The sequence below is a fragment of the Erpetoichthys calabaricus genome, chromosome 8 (assembly GCF_900747795.2).
Source record: "Erpetoichthys calabaricus chromosome 8, fErpCal1.3, whole genome shotgun sequence".
Lineage (NCBI taxonomy): Eukaryota > Metazoa > Chordata > Cladistia > Polypteriformes > Polypteridae > Erpetoichthys > Erpetoichthys calabaricus.
The window spans coordinates 19,958,085-19,971,614 of record NC_041401.2 but is presented as its reverse complement, the minus strand read 5'-3'; the positions used below and the strand labels follow the sequence as shown (position 1 = coordinate 19,971,614).

Here is a 13,530-nt window from a genome sequence, read left to right as displayed (position 1 = left end):
GAAACCTTGGGAAAGGCAGTTCAAAGAGAGACCCCTTTCCAGGTAGGTTGGGCGTGCAGTGGGTGTCAAAAGAAGGGGGTCAATACAATACAATACACAGAACAGAACACAAGTAATCCTCAATACAATATAATAGAAATAGTACAAGTACGGAGCAGAATTTAACAGTACATGATATCCTATAGTATGATTTGGATTTGTTCAGAGTCCTGGAGACATTGGGCATCAAGCAACCTCCCCCTATTGGCCATTCCACAGCTGGGCCAGCCAATCCGATGAAAGGACCTCTGATGATTCCTGTGATCCTCCATCAGGGATGACTTTACCTTTGGCAGGCAAAACAACTTGGCAGGTGGGCAGTGGCATCAAGTGCCACATTTGAGTACCAAGAAGAGAAACCGAATAGGTGAGGGTTAGGAACAAATTATAACGATCATATTACTTACTCAAACATCCCCGGAGAGACCTGAAAACGACTGCCCACCGAAAGTCTCCATCCAGCCTGACGGAGCTTGAGAGGATCTGCAGAGAAGGATGGTGGAAAATCTCCAAATCCAGGTGAGTGAAGCTTATCACGTCAAACCGAAGAAGACTGCAGGCTGGAATGGCTGCCAGTGGAGCTTCAGCGAAGTGTCAAGTAAAGGGTCTGACTGCTTATGTCACTGGGATATTTCAGTTTGTTCGTTTTAATAAATTTACACAAATTTGCTAAATCCTGTTTTCTTCTCTTTGTTATTCTGAGGTACTGATTGTCATTTGATGGAGGAAAAAAAATAATTCAAATGAGTTTAGCACAAGACAGCAAAACAAAATGTGAAGAAAGTGAAGGGGTCTGCAGACTTTCTGTAAGCTTTATCAGCCAGTAGACCCCTTTAGTGCTTACTACTCATGCCACACTCCTGTTCAGAGACCGGGGTTCAAATTGGGAGTCTAAGCGCTGTGAGGAGATGGCACATTCTCTCCATGTGTGGGTTGGCTTCTCTAGGAACTCCAGTTTCTTAACATGTCTTACTTCTTATAAATGGGGGACTCCACATTGTAGTGGAATAAACAACAGCCTAGGACTGGCTGATTGTGAATGTGACCTGTGACAGAACAGCATTTTGTCTTAGGGTTGATTCCAGTCTTTCAACAAATGAGTGGGATGAGCGTTTAGAACATTAGGATAATCGGGACGAGAGCAGGCAGTTCAGGCCAACAAAACTCGCCAGTCCCACATACTTAATTCCTGCAAAATGATATCAAGTTGAATTTTGAAAGCCCCTGAAGTCTTACAGTCTGCCACACTAGTTGGTCACTTATTCCATGAGTCTGTGTTTCTCTATATGAAGAAAAACTTCCTAATGTTTGTGTGAAATTTCCCCTTCACAAGTTTCCAACTGTGTCCCCATGTCCTTGATGAACTCATTTTAAAGTCACAGTCTCGATCCACTGGACTAATTCCCTTCCTAATTTTAAACACTTCAGTCAGGTCTCCTCTTCATCTTCTTTTGTTTAAACTGTAAAGGCTCAGCTCTTTTAATCTTTCCCCCCTAACTCGTCCCCTGTAGCCCCTGAATCAGCCTAGTCGCTCTTCTCTGGACCTTCTCTTGTGCTGCTATGTCCTTTTTGTAGCCTGGAGACCAAAACTGCACTCAGGACTCCAGATGAGGCCTCACCAGTGTGTTATAAAGCTTGAGCAGAACCTCCTGTGACTTGTACTCCATAAATCAAGGCGCTATATATCCTGACACTCTGTTAGCCTTCTTAATGGCTTCTGACACTGTCTGGAAGTCGATAGCTTAGAGTCCACTACGACTCCAAAATCCTTCTCATGAGGTGGACTCTCGATTTTCAGACCTCCCATTGTGTATTCTAACCTCACATTTTTACTTCCTATGTGTAATTCTTTACATTTACTGACATTAAATGTCATCTGCCACAAATCTGCCTGATCCTGTGTGTTGTCCAAGTCCCTCTGTGATGATTCAATGGATCTGATATTATTATATTGTCTTCAAACTTAACCAGCTTGTTACTTATATTCCTATCTAAATCATTTCTATATATTTTAAAATAGCAGCGGCCCCTGCTGGTCACCACTGTTAACATCACCCAATTCTGATGAGGTTCCTCTCACTATCGCCCTCTGCTTCCTGTGTCTGAGCCGATTTTGCATCCATACTCCTTTTTCTTTGCATATATATAGCGCTTTTCTCACTACTCAAAGCGCTCAGCAATTGCAGGTTAAGCGCCTTGCTCAAGGGCCCAACAGAGCAGAGTCCCTATTGGCATTTACGGGATTCGAATCGGCAACCTTCCGATTGCCAGTGCAGATCCCTAGCCTCAGAGCCACCACTCCGCCATCTGCACACATCACCCTGAAACGCTTTCTGAAAGTCCAGATCAATAACATCATGTGCTCCACTCTGATCGTATCCTTTTGTTGCCTCCTCATAGAAATTCCCACATGTTAGTAAAACATGGCCTCCCTCTTCTGACCCCATGCTGACTGTGCAGTTGCCCGCTCTTGCCCTGTGCTGCTCAATCTTCTCCTTAACAATGAATTCCATTAATTTACCTGTGATGCCCATTAATCTTGTCCTGATTCATGTGTTGACATTGACATACTTAATTAAACATCATCCCATCCACCATGTTTCTCCTGAGGATGGTTGAGGTAGCAATGCCCTAAGCTGCCTTGACAACTAGTGACCGAATTCCAGGAACTTCATTGATCCCCTCCTAGAGAATTCCCAGACACTCCCAGTCTAATCTTCCAGTGTGTCCAGTGCACCATATCTTGAGTACCTTCAGTAGGAGACACCAAAGGGAAATGCCGACTACACATCCAGACCTCATCAGCTGTTCCCAGAGTAGCATCAGTCCTTCTCTGTTGCTGAGCTCCTCACTCCATCACAGAGAGTGAACCTTGAAACTCTACACAGAAACCTAATGTCAGCCATTTGTACTTGCGTATGTCTTGTGACCACATGGAGAGGAAAATCAACTGCAGACCGACTGGTAAATCAGAAGCTTCTTCCATGGACTTCAGTCCAGCCTCACTATCACAGTTTGTTCACAATGTCGCAGTGTGATGCTCCAGGTTCCCTCTTCTCATTTGGGAGCCTCTTGAACCCGACACCATCGATAGTTGTGACCGGGATGAGCTGAGCAAATGTGGACACCACATAAAGCAAGGGGAAGGTTGCAAAAACAAATTAGTGTCCAAAAAAGAAAATGCAGTGCTTCAAAATTCATAAATAAATAATCCATAAAACAGGTGAAAAGGTGGAGGTTAAAATCACAATAAACAAATCTTCTTTAAAATGAAGTTAAAATCCACTGGCAGGAAGAGTCCTTTCTGAAAGCCCAGTGCCTTCTTCTTTCTTCTTCCATATGGGCCTTGCAGCAGGGGAGTCGCCTACTGACAGTCTCAGCTGACCTTCTGCAGGGCCGGTTGCCAGCCATCCCATGGCTACAGACAGGCTCCCTCACCGGACTGACACTCGGGTCCCCAACGGCCATGGTGCTCACACTAGGGCTCTCCTTCCAGGACTCCTCAACCAATGCTGCCTTCCTGGTCTTCCACAGCGGGCCACGCAAACTCCCGGTCACTCCCGCTCCTTGTAACAGCTGAGCTGAAGTGACCACTTCCAACTGCCCCCCGAGTGTTGGCCACACACTCCTTCCCAGGGGCTCTCCTCCCAGCGGCCTGCCTTCTCTTTCACAAGCCTGCTCTGTTTTGCTCACTCGTTCACGCCTGCCTTCTTCTCTCAGTAACCTCCATTCTATCTTTTCTTTTCGATCCTTTCTCCTCATCCTCACACTCGTGCTTCCCCTTTCAAAATGGGGACGTGGCACAGCTGTGTCAATCAGCAGCCCCCCTGTGCCAATTAGGGTCTCGGATGATCCCACACCTGTGCTCTTAGTGTGGAGCCATCTACTCCCGCATTGCTACCTGGGAACCGCTCTCGCCATACTACCATGCCTCCTCCTAGCAAGACGCAAGTGCGGTGATCATTTATTTAAAAAGATGCCGGTCAGCCATGGACCTCACTGTACCGCATGCTGCCACTACACTAAATCATTGTTCAATCTCATGATCACCACTTCCTCCATTTGTGAAGAACTGAATGCCTCCTCCTGGGGCACATCACTGGCCCTCCCAGCGCCTCATGTCCTGTGTCCTAACATAGAGAAGTGGACCATGAAGCCCAAAGTTTCCAGTTGAGACAAAGGAAATTTCTGCATGTCCTGGGCCTTCTCCAAGGATCCCCTCCTGGTTGGACATGCCGGAAACATCTCCCCAAGGAGGCGTCTAACCAGGAACCTGAGCCACCTCAACTGCCCCCTTTTGATGCAAATGAGCAGGTGCTTCACTGTACATTGAGCTCCTCCTGAAAGTCTACACTCCTCACACCATCTCTAAGGCTGAGCCCTGCAAATGAATCTCATTTCCGCCATTTGTATCTGTGATCGAGTTCTTTTGGTTACTCCCCCGAGATCATTAGAACACGTGAGGGCAGAAAGGTAGATCAACCAGTAAATTAAGAGCTTTGTCTTGTGGCTCAGCTCTCTCTTCACCACGACTGACCGATACAACGTATACATGACTGCCAATGCTGCCCTTATCCTCCTGTTGATCTCCCACTCCCCTCACTCATGAACAGGATTCTTCCACCTGAGGTGGCTCCTCATCCCCAACCCGGAGAAGGCACTCTACCCTTTTCTGGCTGGAAACCATGACCTCGGACTTGAAGATGCTGATCTTTATTCCAGCCACCTCACACTCGACTGCAAACCACCCCAGTGAGTGTCTAAGGGTCACAGCCTGATGAAGTCACGTTATCCACAAAAGGTCACCTCAAATAGAGTAGAAATTCTGTATAACAAATAAACTGCTCAAAAAAAATGAAAGGAACATTTTGAAAACACATCAGATCTCAACGGATATCTCTACTACTATGGACTAGGTAATGTGTTAGGAACAAAAGGATGGCACATCGTGTGATGGAAATGAAAATGATCAACCTACAGAGGGCTGAATTCAAAGACACCCTGAAAATCAAAGGGAAAAAAATGATGCGTCAGGCAGGCGAGTCCATTTGGCTAAAATTTCATTGCAGCAACTCCAAATCGTAGTTTGTATGGCCCCCACGTGCTTGTATGCATGCCTGACAACATCAGGGGGCATGTTCCTAATGAGACGACGGATGGTGTCCTGGGAGATCTCCTCCCAGATCTGGACCAGAGCATCACTGAGCTCCTGGACAGGCTGAGGTACCACCTGGCGTTGTCGGATGGACCAAAACATAATGTCCCACTAAGAGGTGTTCTATTGGATTGAGGTCAGGCGAGTAAGTGTGGGGGCCAGTCAATGGTATCAATTCCTTCATCCTCTCGCCACATAAGCCTGGGCATTGTCGTGCACCAGGAGGAACCCAGGAGCCACTGCACCAGCATAGGGTCTGACAGTGGGTCCAAGGATTAAATCACGAAACCTAATGGCAGTCAAGGTGCCATTGTTTAGCCTGTAGAGGTCTGTGCATCGCTCCATGGATATACCTCCCCAGACCATCACTGACCCACCATCAACCTGCTCTCATATGTGGAAAGCACAGGGCGCCAGTGGTGGACCTGTCAATTCTGGTATCCTATGGCAAATGCCAATCGAGCTCCACGGTGCCGGACGGGCAGTGAACACAGGGCCCACTAGAGGACGTCGGGTCCTCAGGCCACCCTCATGAAGTCTGTTTCTGATTGTTTGGTCAGAGACATTCATACCAGTGGCCTGCCTGCTGGAGGTCATTTTGTAGGCTCTGCAAGTGCTCATCCTGTTCCTCCTTGCCCAAAGAAGCACATACCGGTGGGTCCTGCTGATGGGTTAAAGACCTTCTACGAGGGGCCCTGTCCAGCTCTCCTAGAGTAACTGCCTGTCTCCTGGAATCTCCTCCATGCCCTTGAGAATGTGCTGGGAGACACAGCAAACCTTCTGGCAATGGCACGTATTGATGTGCCATCCCGGAGAAGTTGGACTACCTGTGCCAGCTCTGTAGGGTCCAGGTATGGCCTCATGCTACCAGTAGTGACCCTGACCGTAGCCAAATGCAAACTGAGTGACAAAACAGATGAGGATGAGGCCTCCAGCTGTTAAACCATTCATTCCTGTTTGGGGGGGGGTCGTCTCATTGTTGCCCCTCTAGTGCACCAAAGCAGCTGAAACTGATGAACAAGCCCCTCTGCTACTTAACTGACCACATTAATAGCCCAGAAGTTTCATTGACTTGATGCTATACTCTCATTAATAAGTGTTCTTTTAATTTTTTTTGAGCAGTATACATTGGTGAGTGGAGAAAACACAAAATCTTCATCTTTAAATTATCTTTATAACTTTAACAGCCTACACTGGTCAGTACAGGGCCTGAGATGTGGACAGGGTGGCACTAACACCTCCAAAAAGCGCCACTTTGGCATCAAAGTGACGATGTTCTAAGTACATTAGGCAAGCAGGGCCTGACAGACGACGAGCTGAATGGCCTTTTCTGGTGTTTAAGGATCCAACAGCCTGGCAAAGAGACAGAAGCAGCCCTAGTTACCCCCTAGAGGGCGCTGTAACGAAACCATCAAGAAATATCAATGGATTTTCTCTTTGGTTTAGGTGTATTGTGTGGTTTTCTTTTTTCAAGTGAAATGTCCATTTATTTTGAAATTGTGGCACTCCTTCGCAGATTTTCTCTTTTTTTATTAATTTATTTAAAGAAAGAAGCCTTTGCTAAAGCTGGGCGAGCGTGTGGTGCTGGGAAGAGGACGGAAAGGAGTGGTGCGCTTCATAGGACAGCTGGAGAGCATAAACAGCAAGGAGATTTATGTCGGCGTGGAACTAGACATCCCCTGTGAGTAGCCAAGCCGACCTTGGGCAGCAGTTCCGGGTTGTGTGGGGAGCAGAGCATAAACCACTAGAAACTGGGAAATCCCCAGAGACTTCAGAAATGGCCGGTAAGGCAGGGGAACAACGCCAGCTGGAATGGCGCGCTATGTCTTGATCTAACAGTAACAAAGTGTGAAATAATTACACAGATACCTCGGAAAAGGTTTGGGGTGGCCACCCCGTATACTTGAAAGATGGTTCAAATCAGTGTTTCTCAACTTCGGTCCTGGTAGCCCACTGTGGCTGCAGGTTTTTGTTCCAATCATCTTCTGTTTTAAATTGGACTCCTGGGCTAATTAAGTGAACTTCTATTTCCCAAGTTCTGTGTTTTGGGAACAATATAGAAATTAGAAAACTAAATTTGGTTAAATGTACCAAGACGTTATATGGGAATAATGTCCATCCATCCATCCATTTTCCAACCCGCTGAATCCGAACACACGGTCACGGGGGTCTGCTGGAGCCAATCCCAGCCAACACAGGGCACAAGGCAGGAACCAATCCTGGGCAGGGTGCCAACCCACCGCAGTGGAAATAATGTATTTTTTTCTTTTTAACAATATTTTCATCTTGATTTTCATTCTACTTTTCTAGGTGTTCTAATTGTTTAATTAATCCATTATTTACTAATTAGTGAATCTGATGCTAAAGTACTTGCAGCCTTTGCTTATAAAGTGTTGTTTGCCGGGGTGTCTGCTCTGCTCATTTTTAATTCTCATTAATAAGATATAACAAAGGGTAAAAACTACACAGAGAAAGGGCAAAATATGATGAAATCAACAAAAGAGAATTAAGCATTTAAATCTGTAGCAAAAGCAGAAATATTTCTAAATGTCTTATACAGTGCATCCAGAAAGTATTCACAGCACATCACTTTTTCCACATTTTGTTATGTTACAGCTTTATTCTAAAATGGATTATTTTCATTTCTTTCCTCAGAATTCTACACACAACACCCCATAATGACAATGTGAAAAAAGTTTACTTGAGATTTTTGCAAATTTATTAAAAATAAAAAAACTGAGAAATCCCATGTACATAAGTATTCACTGCCTTTGCTCAATACTTTGTCGATGCACCTTTGGCAGCAATTCCAGCCTCAAGTCTTTTTGAATATGATGCCACAAGCTTGGCACACCTATCCTTGGCCAGTTTCGCCCATTCCTCTTTGCAGCACCTCTCAAGCTCCATCAGGTTGGATGGGAAGCGTCGGTGCACAGCCATTTTAAGATCTCTCCAGAGATGTTCAATCGGATTCAAGTCTGGGCTCTGGCTGGGCCACTCAAGGACATTCACAGAGTTGTCCTGAAGCCACTCCTTTGATATCTTGGCTGTGTGCTTAGGGTCGTTGTCCTGCTGAAAGATGAACCGTCGCCCCAGTCTGAGGTCAAGAGCGCTCTGGAGCAGGTTTTCATCCAGGATGTCTCTGTACATTTCTGCAGTCATCTTTCCCTTTATCCTGACTAGTCTCCCAGTTCCTGCCGCTGAAAACCATCCCCACAGCATGATGCTGCCACCACCATGCTTCACTGTAGGGATGGTATTGGCCTGGTGATGAGCGGTGCCTGGTTTCCTCCAAACGTGACGCCTGGCATTCACACCAAAGAGTTCAATCTTTGTCTCATCAGACCAGAGAATTTTCTTTCTCATGGTCTGAGAGTCCTTCAGGTGCCTTTTGGCAAACTCCAGGCAGGCTGCCATGTGCCTTTTACTAAGGAGTGGCTTCCGTCTGGCCACTCTACCATACAGGCCTGATTGGTGTATTGCTGCAGAGATGGTTGTCCTTCTGGAAGGTTCTCCTCTCTCCACAGAGGACCTCTGGAGCTCTGACAGAGTGACCATCGGGTTCTTGGTCACCTCCCTGACTAAGGCCCTTCTCCCCTGATCGCTCAGTTTAGATGGCCGGCCAGCTCTAGGAAGAGTCCTGGTGGTTTTGAACTTCTTCCACTTACGGATGATGGAGGCCACTGTGCTGATTGGGACCTTCAAAGCAGCAGAAATGTTTCTGTAACCTTCCCCAGATTTGTGCCTCGAGACAATCCTGTCTCGGAGGTCTACAGACAATTCCTTTGACTTCATGCTTGGTTTGTGCTCTGACATGAACTGCCAACTGTGGGACCTTATATAGACAGGTGTGTGCCTTTCCAAATCATGTCCAGTCAACTGAATTTACCACAGGTGGACTCCAATTAAGCTGCAGAAACATCTCAAGGATGATCAGGGGAAACAGGATACACCTGAGCTCAATTTTGAGCTTCATGGCAAAGGCTGTGAATACTTATGTACATGTGCTTTCTCAGTTTTTTTATTTTTAATAAATTTGCAAAAATCTCAAGTAAACTTTTTTCACGTTGTCATTATGGGGTGTTGTGTGTAGAATTCTGAGGGAAAAAATGAATTTAATCCATTTTGGAATAAGGCTGTGACATAACAAAATGTGGAAAAAGTGATGCGCTGTGAATACTTTATGCATGCACTGTACAATTTAAAGAGATTGTTATTTTCATGGGAATTGTTACATATGCATTATTTTCACTTTTACTTTAAAACTTTTGTAAAAACAATACTTGTCCTTTATTTCCGGCCCCAGGCGTTGTTAAATCTCTTTCTCGCAGGACGTATAACGCTGCTCGCATTGTGAATGGAGGGGGGTTGCTGAATGCACGCTAAGGAGATGCGGTTGGATCATCTGCTGGCTTTCTGCTGCTGGCAAAGTTATGTGTTCTGCTTGTCGTTGTTTTAAGAGCTGGGAGCATATGATGTCTGTCTGCCAAAAGCATTCCAACAACTGCTTGGTTAGATGGAAGAAGAACATGAACTTGTTTTAAATGTTGTCTCACTGCCTTCTGTCACGGGACATTAAAGTGTCTCTCGCAGGGCGTCAAATTGCAATCACTTGGCACCAAGTCTTATGTTTAAGGTCCCCGCGAGACGCTCTGGGGCCAATCTCTTTCATCTCGCAGGTCTTTAAAGTGTCTTCTGAGAAGATCTCGTCTCGTCTCCCTGGTCTCCCTTCCACCAAGATTTGTTTTTATTAAAGAGAGACATATGTATTTATTGACTATATTTATGTACAGTAGATAGATTGCACTATACCATACATTGCATCAATGTCCTTAATGCTTACTACACGTCGTATTGCTGCAACTTCTTTGCTTGTCTTTGCATAATGTCTTGTCTTGTTTGTGTTTTAATTTTAATTTTTAATTTTAATTCTAATTCTTATTTTAATTCAACTTTTATTTGCACTTCATGTTGTTACACTGTGGACCCTGAGCTTCACAATTGTGTCTATCTGTATACTTGAATATGGTTGAGATGACAATGAAGTTCGCTTTGATTTTGATATTTAATATTGAAATGGCCTTAGTCAGTCAGGCACCCCCTTAAGTCAGGGGTCCTCAATCACAGTCCTGGAGGGCGGCAGTGGCTACAAGTTTTTGTTCCAACCCAGTTGCTTAATAAGAAGCACTTATTGTTCGAGTAACATTTCTGCTTCATTTTAGTGGTCTTACTCGTTAAGATTTTGAACCCTTATTGCTTATTTTAGTCTTACACAGCTGTATTCTTGGTTTTTTAAATGCTCCTAATTAGCAATAACATGCAAATGACAAAAGAGACCAGCATTTCTGCATTTAGCTTGGTACCATTTACACCTCTGTGTATTCATCATGCACTTCTTCTTCTTCTTCTTCTTCTTTCAGCTGCTCCCATTAGGGGTCGCCACGGCAGATCATCTTCTTCCATATCTTCCTGTCCTCTCCATCTTGTTCTGTTACACCTAACACCTGCATGTCCTCTCTCACCACATCCATAAACCTTCTCTTAGGCCTTCCTCTTTTCCTCTTCCCTGGCAGCTCTATCTTTAACATCCTTTTCCCAATATACCCCTCATCTCTCCTCTGCACATGTCCAAACCAACACAATCTCGCCTCTCTGACTTTGTCTCCCAACCGTCCAACCTGAGCTGACCCTCTAATGTCCTCATTTCTAATCCTGTCCATCCTCGTCACACCCAATGCAAATCTTAGCATCTTTAACTCTGCCACCTCCAGCTCTGTCTCCTGTGCCACCGTCTCCAACCCATATAACATAGCTGGCCTCACTACCATCATGCACTATTGGGTGTAATTAAATATTTGGAAGGAAAGTGAAGAGAAAAAAGTGAAGGACTGAGAATTACTCCTCCATTTTAGCCTTCAAGTCATTTGGATGATATCCTTAGAACGGGGAAGAAAATCTTGGATATGAGAGGAACCTGACATGACAGAGTTAAAGCGATAACAAGCCATGAAATTAACTCTTTCAGGGCGGATGTCGACTTCTGTCAAAATTCACGGGTAGAGGATGGTAATCAGCTGTAAGCTGTGACAAAACTCACCGTTACATTTTAGCTCGACTCTCTTTAAAGTTAGCTTTGTGGATTTGACTGAGATTTCCTGCGCATGGAGGAGTAGCGAAGAGCAAATGACCCCTCAAATGGCATCAACACCTGGTGAAATACCAAAGCGAATGCGCAAAGCGAAATGCTCTGTGGACAACGTTTTGTGCATCGTGTCGTTGAATCGGACTCTGAGTTGTCGGATTTTGATGAAATAATAATCTGGAGATCGAAAACGAAAGTGAGTGGCCAGTGTCAGCTGATCGTGGTGCTGAACATGTCCATGTAGCTAAAGCACCTACGCCAGCGTTCACCTGGGAGGACCACCACTTACGATGACAAGAGGTACAAACCAGATTGCGTCACACTGCGACTGCTATTGCTGTGCATATTCCTGCTGGTTGTCGAGCTGCCCCCACGCTGCCGCTGCCACCATAGACACTCAACGGGGGCCGACAGCAGCCACAGCATGCGGCAAAAGACCTTTTAAGCTGATTTATGTGTTACTATTGCTTTGTGTGCCTTTCAAAAAAAACTGGAAAAAATATTCAGCCCTCAAAGTGTTAAATTATTGGCAAGAATTACTTTCTAATTAAGAATCCGAGTTAGAACAAAAACCTGCAGCCACTGCGGCCCTCCAGGACTGGGATTGAGGACCCCTGCCCTAAATGGTCCTGTCTATCTGTATGCCTTTCCTTCACTGCTGCTCTATTTCCAAATTCTGCCAAAATTCTTCTGCGACTCCGAGGGGCTTTGGCCCCTACTTATCACTAAGGTGTCCTCGAAGGTCTCACACGATCCTTTACCTTAACTCTACATGAGGACATACTGGTAAAGATTTTGAAAAGCAGCGTAGTCGGTATGATCACATCAACAGCACATTCAAATACTGGATGTTAGCGTTGCATATAAACTGCATTTACATTTGATGTTATTGTAGTGTTTTTGTATATTTATTAAAAATGTTGGTTCTGACTTTTCTGATCTTTGCATTGTGCTGTCATCTTCCTTTGTGGAAGATGACCCGGACACAGACAGGTGGACACGTTTACATCACCCAACACACGTTTATTCTCCATACTCTTACTATATACAAGGTGCAGCACAAACCCCAAAGTCCCCAAAAGTCCAGGCCAACAATTCAAATGCCTTTCCTTCTTCAGGCCGCCTCCTTGCCTCCTCCAAGACTTCGTCCATCCTTCACTCCCGACTCCAGCCATCGAATGGAGGGAGGCGGCCCCTTTTATAATCACGTGGATGTGCTCCAGGGTGCCTCCCGACAATCTTCCGCCGGCACTCCCCAGTGTGGTGGAAGTGCTGGCTGTGCACACGGAAACACTCCGGGTGTCCCTGATCCTCTTCCCCCCAGCACTTCCGGGTGTGGCGGAAGTGCTGAGGTCCAGGGCTCCCAAGGCATTGGGGTGCCCCCTGGCGGTGACCACGGGCCCCTACAGGGTTGAGCTTCAAAGCTCTGTACCCATGGTCCCCATAGCCACCAGGACGGTCGCCCCCACATGGTCTGGGGAAGGCGTAAGCCACCTGTGACACCTTTAATAAACGATATTGCACTGAATTCAAGCTAAAACCAGAATAAGTGCATTTGAGAATGGATACTTTTACAAATTTGTCAGAAAAGGGTTTCCCTTAAAAACCTGAAGGGACGTGTATGGCCTTTTATGTTTCTTATTTTATTTATTTTTTTTTAACCATGCAGGTGGTGAAAATGATGGAAAGACAAAGGGGAAAAGATATTTCACGTGCCGGCCTTACCATGGCACCTTCGCTCAAATGTCAGCCGTCAAGGTAACCACCTTTCTTTTATTAAAGTTATCGCTGTTAACTACTGATCCTATCAGACAGCGCAAGTAAAATACACCAAATACCCGTTTTTTTATCCAATAAATGTTTCTCATTCTCTGATAAATGCATCCTTGGTAGGGGTTGAAAACCACTCTAAAACTCCAGCTTGTTGTGATCTCCAATTTTCATAAATTTCCTACGTCTTTTCTAATTATATTCCTAGTAATCTCGAAATGGAATCCGGCGTTTGCATGTGCAAGGATTTCCAAAATGGTGTCGCTGACTTCTCTTAGAAGCATGTATTTTGTGTACATTTTGTTTTTCCGATGGGTGCCGCTATTTTGGAGCCTTTTGTATTTGCCGTTACCTTGGCAACATTTCCCAGAATACACTGCAATGTGATCACAGCAACAGTTTAAAGGTCGCCCTCATCAGTGAC

General features: G+C 45.3%; 1 protein-coding gene across 1 annotated transcript in view; it reads left to right on the top strand.

The window, feature by feature from the left end:
* Positions 1–13,530, top strand: part of LOC127528894 (CAP-Gly domain-containing linker protein 3-like) — a 32,593-nt gene that overhangs the window by 11,269 nt on the left and 7,794 nt on the right. The window contains exons 4-5 of the mRNA XM_051930470.1: positions 6,742–6,875; positions 13,006–13,094. Of these exons, the coding sequence (XP_051786430.1) occupies positions 6,742–6,875; positions 13,006–13,094 (223 nt within the window). The remainder of the gene's footprint in view (positions 1–6,741; positions 6,876–13,005; positions 13,095–13,530) is intronic.